At 43.2% G+C, this 16,213-nt stretch overlaps 2 protein-coding genes across 3 annotated transcripts in view; both read right to left on the bottom strand.

Moving 5' to 3' along the window:
* Positions 1 to 322: 322 nt before the first annotated feature.
* Positions 323 to 10,658, bottom strand: LOC130114100 (fibroblast growth factor receptor substrate 2-like). 2 transcript variants are annotated; one of them, XM_056281855.1, is made up of 7 exons: positions 10,248 to 10,658; positions 9,417 to 9,505; positions 9,230 to 9,321; positions 8,118 to 8,304; positions 6,075 to 6,218; positions 2,947 to 3,110; positions 323 to 2,193 (listed from the first exon to the last, which is right to left on the bottom strand). In XM_056281855.1, the coding sequence occupies exons 3-7, from the start codon at positions 9,293 to 9,295 to the stop codon at positions 1,042 to 1,044; spliced, it is 1,713 nt and encodes a 570-aa protein (XP_056137830.1). In that variant the 5' UTR covers positions 9,296 to 9,321; positions 9,417 to 9,505; positions 10,248 to 10,658; the 3' UTR covers positions 323 to 1,041. The 2 variants fall into 2 exon arrangements, with proteins under 2 accessions (XP_056137830.1, XP_056137831.1); XM_056281856.1 differs by lacking the exon at positions 10,248 to 10,658 and having other exon boundaries at positions 9,417 to 9,706.
* Positions 10,659 to 10,799: 141 nt separating this feature from the next.
* The window catches only part of LOC130114476 (receptor-type tyrosine-protein phosphatase beta-like), a 65,774-nt gene continuing 60,360 nt past the window's right edge, over positions 10,800 to 16,213 (bottom strand). The window contains exons 29-33 of the mRNA XM_056282355.1: positions 15,686 to 15,808; positions 14,813 to 14,976; positions 14,265 to 14,400; positions 12,205 to 12,325; positions 10,800 to 12,033 (exon numbers count right to left, since the gene is read on the bottom strand). Coding sequence (XP_056138330.1) covers positions 12,011 to 12,033; positions 12,205 to 12,325; positions 14,265 to 14,400; positions 14,813 to 14,976; positions 15,686 to 15,808 — 567 coding nt within the window. The 3' untranslated portion in view covers positions 10,800 to 12,010. The remainder of the gene's footprint in view (positions 12,034 to 12,204; positions 12,326 to 14,264; positions 14,401 to 14,812; positions 14,977 to 15,685; positions 15,809 to 16,213) is intronic.

The raw sequence follows: 16,213 nt of genomic DNA on the forward strand, positions 1-16,213 counted from the left end.
ATACTTTGTTGTTTTGGGCCCAATCTCACCCATTTGATGAGCAGACATTCTCAGAGAAGATGAAGACGGCTCTGTCTAGTCTGAGACTGTGGTGACATTCCTGGGTAATTAAATTGTTCTGTTTATATACTCCGCACTGCTGAGTCGATCTTTAAAGGCCAGAGTGGAAACACAGTCACACATTCTGAAAACTTGACAAGCTCACACAAACCTCCGTGCCAAGAAAAGACCTCGGCACAAAGAATACCAAACATTCAGCACTGGAGAGAGATTAAAGGCTATTTAAGGTTATGCAGGGTACCAGTCCTCCAAAAAGCTTGACACACGCCCCTCCCCCCCGAAAAAAAGAAGCTTTCCAATGACATACGGCTCCACAAACCTGAGCTAGACAAGAGTATGACACGCACGAGACAGGACAAAGGCCTCTTATCGGCTGAGTACAAATAAAAACAGAACAGACATTTATTGTGCCAGAATCTACTGTACATAGTCAGAAACATAATGTTGTGTACCATGTAATCCTCAGATACTGAAATTACAGCAGCATGTAGTCAATCATATTTAAAAAAAAAAAAGGCTAAATGGAATGCTTTGTTCAGTAATACTGATTTGTACCATATAAGGAGAGGGAATGGGTGAGGAGGATGAGGAATGCAGTCCATTCTTATTAACATAATAAACAACCCAAAATGCACTGTAGAATGAGTGAAGGAAAAGAGGTATTATATTACCATAGGAATAAATTGGTATATGGCAAGTACCTAGGGTTTACAATTTTTTTTTCTTTTTTGGGTCCCCCTGAATTCCATTACAGGTAACCGCACAAAAAAAGTCTGTTAACACATTTGTTTTTTTTGTTGTTTTTTTTTTGTTTTTGTTTTTTTAAGACTTTGTACTGGGAGAGTCTTTTCTCTCTGTGGGGTAAATATAAAGACAGCGCCCCCTCCCCCCCGTGCCTCAGGATGGTATTTAGAAATTAAAAAAAAAAAAAAAAACCGGGGAAGAGGTGAGGGGTGTGTAGGGATGGTGAAGAGGGAAGGGTCACACAGTGCTTTTTGTGGGCAGCTCGGTGCTGTTGTGCCGTGTCTTGCGCGAGGTGCCATCGTCCCGCGGCCGGGCCTTCTGCAGGTTTGACATGGCGGCCGTGCGCTCGATGTCAATGAGGGCGTAGAGCTCGGTACGACGAGTGGGCGTGCCGGGTGGCAGGGGTGAGGTGGGGGTGCGGGGTGTGTGGGGGTTACTGCCGTCCGAGACGCCCTTGTTTCCGGCTCCCGTGCTGCTGTCCATCTCCAGCTCGATGTAGTTCAGCGTCTTGGCCGGCTCTGGCTGGCCCGCCAGCGGCAGCCGCCGGAAGTCAAAGTTGAAGACGGTTGGCCCGTCAGCTCGGCGGCGGGCTGTTTCGGGCCGGTGGGCGCTGAGCGGCGCTGCGACATTCTCGGTGTTAACGTAGTTATGGGAGGGCTCCAGGGCTGCCGACAGGGGGTGTGAGTAGGAGTGCTGCAGCAGGCCATGGTGGTGGTGGTGGTTGTAGCCGTTAAGGGAGGGTGTCTTCAGGCTGCTGTTGCTGCTGCTGCGGCCAGTCTCCTCCTCCTCAGAGTTCGGCTTCCGCGCCTCCCAGACAGGTGGCAGTGCTGGCAGGTTCTCATAGTCCAGTAGGGCCGTGCGCCGCTGGGCCGAGTTGTTGACATTCTGGACGTCGGGGGTGAGGGGGGGCGGGCGGTGGCGCCTGGGGGCTGTGCCTGGGTTTGAGGAGATTGCAGAGGAAGAGGAGGTGGTGGTGGTGGTGGTGGTGTTGTTGGTGGCAGTGGAGCCGTTGGAGTGTGTGTGGGCCAGCTCCACTTCACCAGGCATTTCCTTGGCACTTTGCTGTGTGTCCATGTGGCCGTTGGTCTCTTTGGCCTCCTCCTCAGCCTCCAGGCTCTTGGACTCCTTTGCCTCCTGCTTCTCCTTCTCCTTGGCCATCAGCTGCCTCTGCACAGGGGTGGGACCCAGGACGAAACGTACCCCCTGGGGCTCCAGCATCACCTGGGGCTCTTGGGGCAGTGCTGGGAGCTCAGTGCGGACCCTTGGAGGAGGTGGAGGGGTCGGAGGGCACTGTGACTGGGGAGAGCCAGGGCTCTCCAGAGGGGTGATGACTGTCAAGGGGCTGGGCTGGTCTTCCAGCAGCCCTGTGGTGTTGACATAGGTGTGTACCTGAGATACAAAGAGTAACACGTTAAATCTTTATGCCATTAAGTGCATACACACGACATGTAGTCTTCTAAAGAAAAGGCTGAGCAGCCACTCCAAACATTTTGCACTGAGGTGCCACATTCTACTAAGTGTCAACCAAACAAGTAGTACAGCCAACAGCAACCATCAACTTTAAATGTGCCATTCTTTAAAAGGCTTTTTTTGTCCATTTTTACTTTAATCATAACTTTTATTTTCTAGTGATGAACAACAAAACAACATAAAAACAAATCAAAGCAAGCAAAACAAACATTCAGATAGAAAAGTACCCCCTACAGTAGTTATTTATTGAGGACTGGAGGTGTGAAACAAGTCTTTTGGGGGGAATGACATCCAACAGCAACAACTAAAATGGACAACCGCCTGTGTTTCTGAATGAAGAAATCTTGAGGAACAGTGGTGCTGCTGTGAGTGGTTTACTTTGTTTTAATTAGTATCACTCAGCAACCCCTGCTTATATTCACTAGTTATATCATGCTTCAGGAATGCCAAAATACAACACATAGCACCTAAAAAACACCAACAACAAAAGGGAAAACATACTCAAATTGGCAAAATGAATGTTCTCCACTGATTTATAAGGTATTGTAGTCAGGACACAAAATAATCATCCTGTCCTGAAAAATATTAATAATCAAAACTAGCAACAGCAATGATAATAACAATAGTAATACGTTTGTATGCATTAATCCGTGTGTGTGTGTGGCGTCTTACCGCATCTTCAGCCACCAGTAAGGGGTGGGTGGACTCCTCTCCCACTGAAGGCAGACGGGTGCTGGCCACAGACGGGTGACGGGTGGAAGGGTGAGACGGGGCGTCACCCACAGAGGGGATCCTGGTCACACCATTTGGCACTGTGGGCACAGAGTATCCCAGAGCTATACACACACACACACACACAAATACACATGCATGGTTTAACAACTATTATACCGAGGCTATTTCTACCTAAGGAAAAGAAGTCAGGCGTCCGCCATGCTCAAGTATATGTTTGAGCAAGACACTGATACCAGCCACAAGGGGGCACTGTTCTGCAGCTGACCCTGTGCTCATAGAGCCCTGGAGAGGGTCCAGCAAGAAAAGGATCCCCAAAAGGGAATCAATTAAATGTCAAAACGCTGTTACCATTATTATATTACTACTATAACTGGCATTGTTGTCTCTACTACTAATGTGCAGTTGGTAGAATTATTCTAGAGAATGAAGTGCACACCTAAAAATTAAGACTACAATAAAAAAAGAGGCTCTCTAAACTTACCCTGGCGCTTAAAATAAGCAAATCTGCTTCAATCATCTCAAAAACCCTATGAAACCATTTTTCTCTGACAAGGACTTGCGTTTTAAAACTAACCTACATTGCTGGCATTGGCAAAAAACATGTCAGGGCCAGTTTCCTCAGATGTAGATTAAAAATCAATAAGCAGCACAATACAGTCATCATTATTCCGTGTTAATCTAAGTGAGAAAAATCCAAATTTGACTCGGGGAGAGGGGTTATTTAAAAGAACCTTCATTTAATAGTTTAGCCTCTAGTAAGTCACCATTTTAGCTAGCTGTTTACAATCTATGGTCGGGCAACTTCACCCCATCCACACTTGCTCCCTTGCCAAACCAGGTGGAGGGCTCGAGGTAGAACGTTGCTGTTTTTAAGTTTTACCCCCCCCCCTGCAGGAAGAGTTTAAACTATCAAATCACTACAGTCTAAACCAGTATTGTACATGGTCATATTTCACTTGTTCTCACTGCTATGTAACAGCATCAACTAGGGACAAATGTAAAAGCTAAAATCAAGCAGTGCATTGGAGTCTTCCTCAGCAGGATCTCAGCACCGTCTGGCAAGCAAACACCGGCAAGCTGATCGCTCCAATTCTGACAAGACTTTACTTGTGTTTTTTTTTCCCTTTTTAAATTGGACAAAGTAATTAGCTTATTACCATTAAGGCTGTTAACAAGGCATTAGGGTTGACCCAAGATTTTGCCGGTCAACTAGTAGTGGTTAGTTGTCAAACGTTTATGATATTAATTTAACTATTAAAAAAAAAATATATATATATATATATATATATATATATATATATATTTATTTATTTTATTTTTTTTGGCATCAGCGAATGGTTTCAGTTCCGGGGCTAAGAGAGAATGGTACAAATAACATTGTTAACACTGTGCTACATTAGAGAAATACAAAACCGTAATAATGAGCCTTTAAAATATAAATTTTACAAGTTTGTGCACGAAGTGAGCAGACTGTTAATGACACTGGCAGAAGCGGTAATGATTCTGAATGTGTCGTAACAACCAGTGAGGGGACCGAACATTTCATTAATTTTCAACACAGTATATAACATTACAAAACATATGAACTTGTAACACCAACACAACAACTTATGAGCCTTTAAAATATAAAACAGCCTTTTATCCCACACTTAGGATTTTCTGCTCGACATGGTCTGATATCAACAGGGACCAGCCGTGTACGTGTGAACGTCTGTCCCTGACTGACTGACTGAGACTGACTGACTTAGTGTCGCCACTACCTGTGTCCATCATTTCAAATCAATAGCCCCGATACATTTCATACACGTTTTTTTTCTTTCTGCAACTAAGCAACCAATGAAAATGTGGTCAACTGAGACCATTCTCGACTTACTTTTGGTTTACTATTTGGGGGCATCCCTACAAGGTATACAAGATCTCAAATTCTCATTTTGAAAATGTTCTCCTCAAATTTACTCCATGTGAATTTAAGTTTGTATGTCTGTGAATGTGAGAGTGGTAGGGAGATGGAGAGGGAGAGTGTATAATCAGGATCGTGAACGGGGGAAGGGCTGCCCCTGACCAAGGATTTTCCCAGTCAACTAGTAGTCGTTAATACACGCCATTTGTTGACTAATCATCGCACGTTTATAACATTAATTATTTAAATATAGATATATTTCTTGGGGCATCAGAAAATGGTGAGTTTAGTGGCTGAAAAAGAGGGTTGTAAGTAACACTGTTAATATTGTGCTACATTGCAGAGAAATAAAAACCATAACAATGAGCCTTTAAAATATAAATTTTAAAAGTGCATGCATGAAGCGAGCCGACTGTAAATGACACCGATAAAAGCGGTGATGATTCCAAATGTGTCAGAACAACCAGCAAGCAGACTGAACATTTTGTTAATTTATTTATTTAACATTACAAGTCACAATTGAGGTCTCCGAATGACGGGCTAACCTTTGCCGGCGGAGTTTGCATATCACCTTCTTGGGGTCGTCCTTTACCCTCTCGAAATGATCCCACACTTTGGATTTTCTGCCGGACAGTCTAATAACCGCAGGGACCAACTGTGTACATGCGACACTCAATCAGTCCCTGACTGATTGAGTGTCGCCACTTCCTGTGTCCGTTGTTTCAAATTAAAGGCCCTCATGTTTCATACAATTTTTTTTCTCCCCGTGACCAATGAAAACTTGGTCGACTAATACTCTTCTCATCAACTAACATTTGGTTAACTATTTGGGGGCAGCCCTAGCAGGGTTTGCGTGTTCCTGCAGGAGTCTGAGCGCACCTCTATGTATATCTGCAGGTTTAGTTTGAGTGTTTTGTGTTTGTCCCTGCTGGAGCATGAGGGCTCCATGTTAACATGGGTAGTATTGTACGTGTTTTATATGTTGCAATGTGTATTACATGTGCATGGGTGTATACTTTAAAGAATTTGTGTAGTATATATATGCATGTGTACCTGAGGGTGCTTCTGTGTGTGCGTGTGCACAGGTGTGAATGCATTCCCGTGAGTGTTGTTTGTATGTTTGCGTTCAGGAGTGTGTGTTGCATATGTGTTTCTTTGCTTTTACCTGCAGGAGTGTGTGGAGTGTGTGTGGCCTGGTGGTTGGGCTCCAACACAGCCTCCTCCACTACACTGATGCTGTGGCTGTGCATCACCTCCTGGAGCATGTTGAAGATCTCCTCTGCTCGGGCACACTTGAATGCAAAGATCCCTGCTCAAAAACAAACATAGTAATATACAACATCAGTGTTGTGTATTCAACATAGTCTACTGTTCATTTTTATCCTTTCTCACTCAGTGTTCATTTTGCCAAAGAAATTTGTTGTTAAAAAATTCAACAGCTTTAAATGAATTGAGTTTTTTACACTCGATATTGTGTTTGGGAGGAAAATAAACATGATTTTTCTCTTCATGCTTAAATGTGTGCTTAAAATGCACACATTAAACTTAATGATTAAATTTAATCATTTGATTAGCGAAGAACTAGCCATCACATCCATTAAATAAATTAATAAAAACACTGTGTGAGAGGTTCACAGCCGGTCCACTAGCATACACAAATATACATGTGTAAAAGGAGGCATGAAGGGAAAAAAAATTGCCCTGGTGTGCCAGATCAACTTTCAACTTCACACATAAAACATGAGCTTTTAATTAACAACCACTAGACTGAAATAATTTTTCTTTCTGAAAAACAAAGATGTGATACAACCATAGAGCAGAGAGGATCATGGACATCAAATTTGTCAAATCTTGATTTTCATATAAATGCTTTTGCATCTAGAGAGGAAATATCATTGTATTGTATAATCTACTTCTTTCCTTGCTCACAGGCCACGCCCCTTTCTTGTGCTCAGAGGCTCAACACTAGGAGCGTAAAAGGAGAACCATCAGTTAAAGCAGAGAAGTTAAATGAGAACGAGGGCGTCAATGTGTCTGAATGTCTGAAATGGATGAAGCTTCTGGAGTTTTTTCTGCTTAATGTCAACTCCAAACTAGCTTGCTATATAATTTGCACCAAATCAACAACAATTAATGAGAAATTTAGTAAACATAACAACTAAATTAAATTGACACCCATTTCCCTTTTGTTAGTCCGGTAATAGAGGCTAATACAAGGAGGGAGGAGTAAGAGGAGACAAGGAGATTAAACAGTGCTATGAACCATGGCTACACATGTAAACCAAGGGTATGGCAACACATCAAGGGCAAACCACACAAACTGCTGTCGCTGAGGCTGATAGTTATCACACTGCAAGGAAACACTACACACGGGGAGAACGCACAACACCAAAACATTATTATTCCCTGTTCAGCACCACCACAGACACTGGCATTTACAACTATCAATACTGTGCAGATCAACACAGTATTGGGTGGGTATGGTATGAATGAGATGGGGTAACAGGGTGTGCCTGAGACTTACCGCACCCAAGAACCCAGAGAACCCCTCCCACACCCCCAGCTCTCTCTCTCTCCACCTCATCCTTATGAAAGCATGGGATCCAAAAATAATGGTACAAGAGACGTGTCATGGCAATAGCAGAGACATGTGATTTGTGATAGACCGATTGGTAACACACTTTTGACAATAATGCAAAGATGGTTCTCATAGCAGACAGAAATAGAAGAAAAGACAGCTGATTTGAGTGTATGTGCAAAAATAATCTCAATATCTGACCTTAAACACTTCTCATCTGCATGAAAGTCTATACTAAACATGTCTTTTTTTTCTAAAATATGTCTACCTCTGTGCAAGTTTTACCAGTGTTTATTAAAAAAAAAAGGTTGGATACTTTGATAGACCAGTTGATTGTTTTTTTTCACATTTCCAATTGTTTTATCTCAGTGTTTGGTTGAGGGAGTTGTTCCCAAACAAACAAACAAACATATACATATATATGATTTTTTTTAATATTATGTATAAAACAAAACATACACCCCTAATCCCTGTATCAATGTTAATTGCTTTATGAGCATATTGGTGTTGTGACAAGTGATTTTCTGACTGGGATGAATTAATGTTCTACTTCATTAATAAATTGATCTGTTTGTCTAGCTATAAAGGAGTGAAGCTGAAATACTATCAGATGCCTTATTTGACACGTACCCTGGCCTGTCTGGCATCGGCGGCCGCTCTCAAAGGAGAAGAGGTTGGAGTCGTAGCCATAGCGCCGCAGGCACAAGTAGGGCCACCTAACATCGTCACGGCGATGGGTGTGGAGCACCAGCTCGGACTCAGTCAGCTCCATCACGCCAGAGCCCAGCTCGTTCCCATCGTCGTCCACGTTGATCACCTGTGAAAGAGCATACAGAGAGACACACACATTATATATGAAATACACTTGGGAACATCAACTGGGCATGACAATTTGGTGACAGTAAGCAAGAAAAATATGCTGAATTCTTATAGATTCAAGTGTCTGAGACACTTTTAGAAACTGGTTTAAGAATAATGTGTCTTGTCAGCTGGTCCTTGTACTGCACTAGCACACCGTGTGTGTGTGTGTGTGTGTGTGTGTGTATATACACACACACACACACACACACACACACACACACATATATATATATAGTTTCACATACATTCTTTTTAGTTTTAAACTTGATATAGCATGAGTGCTATATGATGATTTGTCTCGATGTATACCTTACACTTACCGTAACAGTCCATCAACATCTCCAACAGGATCATTTAAGATTCAAATTATACAAAAATTGGAGTTTGTTACTGAACCAACAAGATAAAACTCATTAACCCAGTAAAGAAACTATATGCCCGGGCTGGGGAATTAGCATCAACAGCCAAGCAAATGCTAGTCTATTCCCATCATTTGGAGGGTCAACTCATTTAAAAAAAAAATCTATTCTGCCGATTTTAGTGAGAAAGGATGAGTAATTGTGATTTAGAGTCACTAGCCAATGTAGCCAGTGGACAAACAGGGTGGTAAGTTTTCTGCCCTGCATTGACCCATCACAGTCTGAGTCATTAATTAGGGGCCAAGAATTTAAGTGGGCAAAAGAAAAAAAAGACCTGGGGAAAAAAATCTTATTGGGTTGTAGGTCTCTGGAAACCACATTTGGAACTCAAGTGAGTATAACAAGCACAGTTTGTGTGACTGAAAGCTGCCGACCACAATCATTAGTGAATAATCCAGGGTGTGGGTTGACAGACTTCTCACTAGAACATCGGTTTTCAAACAGGCTGAGGCAGGAACTCACCTTGAATTTGCTTTGATGATTATCTGGAATTGATTCTTTCTCTGGACAGCTTAAACAGCTACCCATGGCTTCTTCAGAGGACCATCTGACATCTACCACACACAAACCAGCATTTCAGTTAGGCTAATTATTTAAAAAAGAAAACATTTACCCACATAATTTGTGTTCTTATTATGAGTTTACCCACCTAGATCCTACCGCCAGTACCCCTGGTTCCATCCTCGGAGGCTGAGGGACACTCATGCTCTTTCGACTTTGCCCACATGAACAGCAATACTATTCAGAGAAATGTTCAGAATAAGTGACTTGGGAAGTTGACACCCGGTGCACTAAGGCTAAAATAGGTGTTCTTCTCCAATACAGCAATCAGTGTTACTTCTTAATCCACTGAGCAAATTTGCACAGCGGAATCGGTCAGTTGAAGCATGCAAAAAAGAGAAAAATCACATCGGTGAAAATGGTTTACTTTACCAACAAAGGTCGCTTTATTAAATCACCCAAAGTTTGAGTAACATGACGGAGCATGCTATACATTTGACAACGTTGAGAATCACCAAAACATGCAATTGATCTACAAACGGATGGCTTACTGATTACTGAGCCCTTGGTTTCCAGTTAGCCATCCACGGTTGTTTACCAGCAAAGCAGCAAATGGACAATTAAATAAACAAGTTAGACACGAGTAACTGTGTTAAGTAACTAACTCGGTTCACTTGCTAACTAAGTTAGGGAAGTTTGTCAAACTAACTGTAATCGCAGTTACTGTTAAGAGTAACTTTGGGTTAACTGGCCAGATAGCAAATTCCACTCTCTTGAGTGTGGTTTGATAGTGTCATGGCAGCTAGTTAGCATATAGCTCAGTGACTGCTGGCTGAATAAGCTAACGCTAGACTTGGGCTAACTAATTAGCTCTGGAGCTAAGGTTGGCGTTCCTGAGGGTACACCAGCGCGTTTGACTGACTTGCTGGGTTATTTAGTTAGACGAAACGATTCCCTATGTGAATTTAAACATACTTACGTGACAGCACAGATGTGTTTAACGAAACCATCAAAACTTTTCGGACATTCAAACAGTTGGCGAGCAGCTCCGGGTTTTAACAAAACGACGCTAGCTAGTAAACCAACAAGCTAGCTAGCGTTAGCCTGCTGCTACACTAGCGAGTCCACCATCTTTCCTCTGCGCTGCCAGAGCGCCAAAAAAAAACAATCACAACTTATTTCAAAGGTGGCTAACGTTCATGTTTGCGAAAGCTGAACAATGGAAAACGGTTCGAATCCATCAATAATCCTTCACGTCTCAACAAAGGGTTTGAAACTCCAACAAAAAGCACTTTTACTCCGTGAAAACCAAGTTTGCAGGAGTCGCACCGTCTTTTATCTCACTAGCTGGCTCGGCTAAATCACTGCAACTTGGCTAAACTTCCGAGACTTCGAGGCAGGAATCTCCAATGTGGTGAATATTTGACTCAGTGCGCAGGCGCGGGAGTGTGGTTTGGGACACCCAGGGCCTCTCCCAAGAGGGACATAATGAATGACTAATAGAAAGTAATGGTATGCCAGTCATGCAATCTTAAATACATAATTACTTGTTTTATTGAAACACCCACAGAAAATGCGTCATGATATGTCATATACATAGGGTAATTTATGTGGACAAAGAAAGGAGCAAACGGTTACAATTTCTCAGTGACTGATTGTGCAATTGTCCTTATTTAGCATTCTTTGAAAGTGAGTGTAACAGTCATGTTTGAGCAGGTATGTACTCCGATGGATAAATGATCATAGATTTGTTTTTCAAGCTGCTTTCACGAGGTTTAATTGCTTCCACGTGATATTATTGTTTCAATGAAACTATCTCTTACAGATTAATTAACAATTGGGAAAAAATGAATATACGCAATACACACTAAACACTGTATAGTATCTCCTATGGGTTTATGTAAAAAAAACACTTATTCTCCTTCGAATAAAGTTATCGGCTATGGCTTTAGAACAATGAAAACCAAATGTCTAATTCATCAGCAAATAAACTTGAATCAACACAGATTGTCATTAACAAGCATTACACCAAGGAAGAAACGATAAATATTTTATCTACAAAAGTTAATATATTATGGATGACTTTCAGAAAGGCTTCAACAAAACCCCATTATTGCTAACTGCATAATGATTTGTTTGTTCAGGAGACAATCAGTTCAGCCTTTGCCTCAATGCTCAGACTGAGGTGTTGAGTTTGACGGCATAGCTTTTCGTCCCTGATAGAAACCCAAGATAAAGACAGCACACTTACTACTGCCAGGAGAAATATGCTGACTTCATTGGAAGCCATGATAAGTAACAACCTGGAACGGCCAGTGAGGCAGATTATGTTTACGGTGTAGTATAAGGAAACTTGGGTAACCTATTCATCAGTATTATATTCGGAGAAGCAGATGATAAATAGGTTTCGGCCTGTCGTGGCATTTCATCTGGGCTTTGCCTCTGTCATAATGTGCAAATATTACAGCTTATTAAATACAACGATCCTGTGTAATTTAAAAAGCAGCGACTATAGAAATATAGAGCAACATATATACAAATAAAAACAGATAAAGATGTAAGTATATACAGTTCGTTTAAAATAATATTCTATTATAATTAAATAGCCGTAAAGGTTTCCTCTACTTATAATTTCTCGTGGTCAAAATATCAAAAATAGTTAAAAAGATTTTTAAAAATCCCTTTCTTTACTATAGTGCTAAATATATAAAAATGTTTCTCATTCAGCAGTCAATACAATCTTTAACGCCTGGTGTACACCATATCTGTGGGCCAAAAACATAACAAAAAAAAGAATTATTTCTTACTGCAGATTAAATCACTTTTTTCAATTCCAATCTTCCAAACTGAGCAACTTGAATTGCAAATAAGATCTAGTCCTAACTGGCAATGCTTTTAACTTATGCCCATCGTTGCTGCAGATGGGAGACACATACCTCTGTGGGCGTCGGGGTTCACATTCTCATAGATGGGGTACAGGAGGTTCTCCTGTTCATTGTGCAGCTTTCTGGCTCGTAGCACGTCGCGCACACACTGGTGCAGGTAAGCATACTGGCACTGCGAGGAGAGAGAAAGATAATGGAGGGAAGGTTGTCACACTGAGTTCACCATGTATATACCAAAGGACACTCTGGCACTTCAATCTGCACACGCTGACAACTTCTATCTCCCGCCCACATTTTACAGATTTGTTCTGTTGGGGCTTTATTCGTTTATTTTTCAGGGGGGGGGGGTTTCCCCCTTTTTCTCCCCAATTGTACTTGGCCAGTTACCCCACTCTTCCAAGCCGTCCCAGTCGCTGCTCCACCCCCCTCTGCCGATCCGGGGAGGGCTGCAGACTACCACATGTTTCCTCCAATACACGTGGAGTTGCCAGCCGCTTCTTTTCACCTGACAGTGAGGAGTTTCACCAGGGGGACGTAGGAGGATCACGCCATTCCCCCCAGTTCTCCCTCCCCCCCGAACAGGCGCCCTGACCGACCAGAGGAGGTGCTAGTTCAGCAACCAGGACGCATACCCACATCTGGCTTCCCACCCACAGACACGGCCAATTGTGTCTGTAGGGACTCCCGACCAAGCCAGAGGTAACACGGGGATTCGAACCAGCGATCCCCATGTTGGCAGGCAATGGAATAGACCGCCATGCCACCCGGACACCTTTTTCTTGGTATTTTTCTATTCATTCCAATACACTATAACTATGGCAATGCTGTAAAATGGTAAATGGACTGCATTTATAGTGCTTTTTCCAAAACACCTTACAATGAATGCTTCGCATTTGACCCATGCACACACACACACACACACACACACACACACACACACACACACACACACACACACACACACACACACACACACACACACACACACTCATGGTGGTGCCAACCATGCAAGGTAACAACCGGCTCATCAGGATCAGTTAGGGGTTATGTGTCTTGCTCAAGGACATTTCAACATTTTTTTTTTGCCTGGGGGAGCCAGCAACTCTCCAGTGACCGGACAGCCAGCTCTGCCTCCTGAACCACAGCTGCCCTCGATAAGAAGACCGGGAGGTACGGCAGCACTGGAATCAAACCCGGCAGGCAACCTCATGAACCACAAGGCCATCCTGCCACTCAACATCCCCTATGGTCTCTCGACATTTAAGCTACAATACTGCAGATAACGTTTGTCTTTAACTGCGACAGACTTTGCAGCATTGGTTGGTAGAGGTTTTGCATGAGTTTTGCATGAGTTTTGCATGAGATGAAGACTTTAAATGCTATCATTTTCCCAGGAGAGTCCTACCAAACACTACTGAAGTGAGCAAAAGCGATTTGAGTATTGGATTTGTGGCTTTTTCTGTAATATACTAGCAACAGAAAGTGTCAAAAGAAATATTTTTTTGCATGCCTGTGAACTTGATGTTATGCATAAAGTTTTGTTGCACCGTGTAGTGCCCTGCTATTGGGTTTTTATGGACTGTATCACTGAGATTTGTAACGTTTTGTACGCCCGAGAGATTCTTCATCTACAGTGAAAGCAAGTCTACCAGACTTACTGTATGGCTGCAAACACAATTTAGAGTTGAAGGGAATATGTACAGGAATATATGTACTGTAGGATAAACCTTCCTTTCATCAGTTTTACATTTTGTCCCAACTTTCTCAGACAAAGACAATATGAATCTTAATACTGTCAGCTCACAGAATGGGTATTGGGTCGAGAGAAGTGTTTCGTAGAGCATGGCAGCGACACTACAGGGGTTAGTGCAGTGCAAGGGACAACACTAATGAGGTTGGCTGTTTAATTCACTGTTCAGCTCAATGGGTAGAGCATGGCACAAACTTTCTCTACATCTCATACACTCACTCTCTCTCACACACACACACACACACACACACACACACACACTCTGTCTCTCTCACACACATGCACACATGCACACATGCATGTACACACACTGTCCCACTGCAGCTATGCTCATTCAGTCGCCCATGCGGCATCGACCTACTTCAGTCTGCACCATGTGGGATCGGTGGAGGCGCAGGTCAAAGACAGCACCGTAGATGTCCACAGTGTCCTTGGTGTCCATCTGCTGTAGCACCCTGTCTAGAGTTATGAAGGTCCCTGTACGTCCTACTCCGGCACTGGAGGAGGGGAGGGAGGACAGATAACCAGTTCATATTTAAGTTCAAGACTGAAATCCCAGCCAGGGTCAGAGCCGCGTCATTTGCAGGGTACAAGCAGTCTGTAGAAATTTGCCTTGGTGACGCTGACACAGAGACATTCCCCGTCATACTGCTACATACAAGAACAAGTTCATATTAACCTTTAATTACTTCACCTTGAATTAATAATGAATCCCTTGTTTTAGTGTTTTAGCTGCATTGCTTCTTTCTCAGGTTAAGTCATCTGGCCAGTGATTCCCTTATCTAGACTATTGAGCATGCATAAAGTCATCTGGCCAGTATTAACACACACACACACACTTTATTTGTGCAATGGAAGACATCTCGAGATATGAAAACATAAAAAACTCGATCGGCTCTTGGTCAGCACCTGCAATGGGCCACGGTGGGTCCAGATCCAGGAGTCCTGTTGATGTAGTCGCGGACGGTCCGGACGAACTGGATGAGGGACTGGGTGGTTTCTGGCACGCCGTGGTCGGGCCACACCGTGTAATGAAACTGACGCACCACCCTGGAGTAGCTCAGCTGCTCCTCCTGAGACCAAGAAAAACCACATGGTCACAACAGCTCAGCGCGTCCCGATCGGAGAGACTGACCCACGAGCTAAATATTACAGGCCGTAGAACAGTGACCTCTGTAGACAGTCACCGTCCTCCTCAGACAGACACCAGACTAGTACCTCCCTGGTCACCCCCACCCACTGACAGCATCAGCTTAAAGTGTGAAGTGGGCACATGATCTTTCTGCTATATAAGGAAATATCATTATTATTATTATTATCATCATCATCATTGTTATTATTACTATATTTATTAACAAACAAATAAGTAAGTATGTATGTAAATAATAAATGGGCCAGTGGTATCCATTTGGAAATTTGCTTCAGTTCAGTTTGTTTTAAACCTGCTTTGATTATAATCTGAGAGATTAGTCATACAACATAATTTAATGAGCAGGAAGTGAAACTGAGACAATCTGAAGGTCAGTTTAGTAAAACTTGTTGGAGTGACACCTCGCCTCACCTGAGATGACCTGACTTGACCTACTGCATTTAACTCCACTCATCAGGTACAACCTTGTGCATTAAAACAAACGATCATGCTCACGACAGTTGACAGTTCTGTGTTGTCTGAAAGTTAGGTGGCTTGGCGTCCTTCATCTGAAATGCAATGTGTGTGTGTGGTCAGTAAGTCCTGACAAGAGCTCCACAACAAACTGTGGGGTCAGTAGTATGCAAACGTACACTGCAGATCTTGAACTCTCGTATGGTCCACTCGGGCAAAACGGACTCCGACAGCATCTGGACGATCAGGTCTCCGTAGTACAGAGGGTCATGGTCAAATGGCCAGTAGTGGTCACATTTTACCTGGATAGAAAGAAAGGGGAGTTTTAACCTCCAAATGTTTTTCCCTTTTTTTCTCCCCAATTGCACTTGGCCTATTACCTGACTCTGAGCCGTCCCGGTTGCTGCTCCACCCTCTCTGCCGATCCGGGAAGGGCTGCAGACTACCACATGTCTCCTCCGATACATGTGGAGTCGCCAGCCGCTTCTTTTCACCTGACAGTGAGGAGTTTCTCCAGGGAGACGTAGCGCCTGGAGGGATCACGCTATTCCCACCAGTTCCCCCCCGAACAGGCGCCCTGACCAACCAGAGGAGGCGCTAGTGCAGTGACCAGGACACATACCCACATCCGGCTTCCCACCCGCAGACATGGCCCATTGTGTCTGTAGCCCGACCAAGCCGGAGGCAATACGGGGATTCAAACTGAG

The sequence above is a fragment of the Lampris incognitus genome, chromosome 6 (assembly GCF_029633865.1).
Source record: "Lampris incognitus isolate fLamInc1 chromosome 6, fLamInc1.hap2, whole genome shotgun sequence".
Taxonomy (NCBI): Eukaryota; Metazoa; Chordata; class Actinopteri; order Lampriformes; family Lampridae; genus Lampris; species Lampris incognitus.

Bases quoted from the DNA above. Each gene is read 5' to 3' on its own strand.
- LOC130114100 (XM_056281855.1), bottom strand. From the start codon at position 9,295: ATGGGTAGCTGTTTAAGCTGTCCAGAGAAAGAATCAATTCCAGATAAT. The intron at 3,111-6,074 runs GTAAAAGCAAAG...GTGTGTGTATAG, and splicing joins CACTCCACACACTCCTGCAG to CTCTGGGATACTCTGTGCCC. The intron at 2,194-2,946 runs GTAAGACGCCAC...TTTGTATCTCAG, and splicing joins TACTGGTGGCTGAAGATGCG to GTACACACCTATGTCAACAC.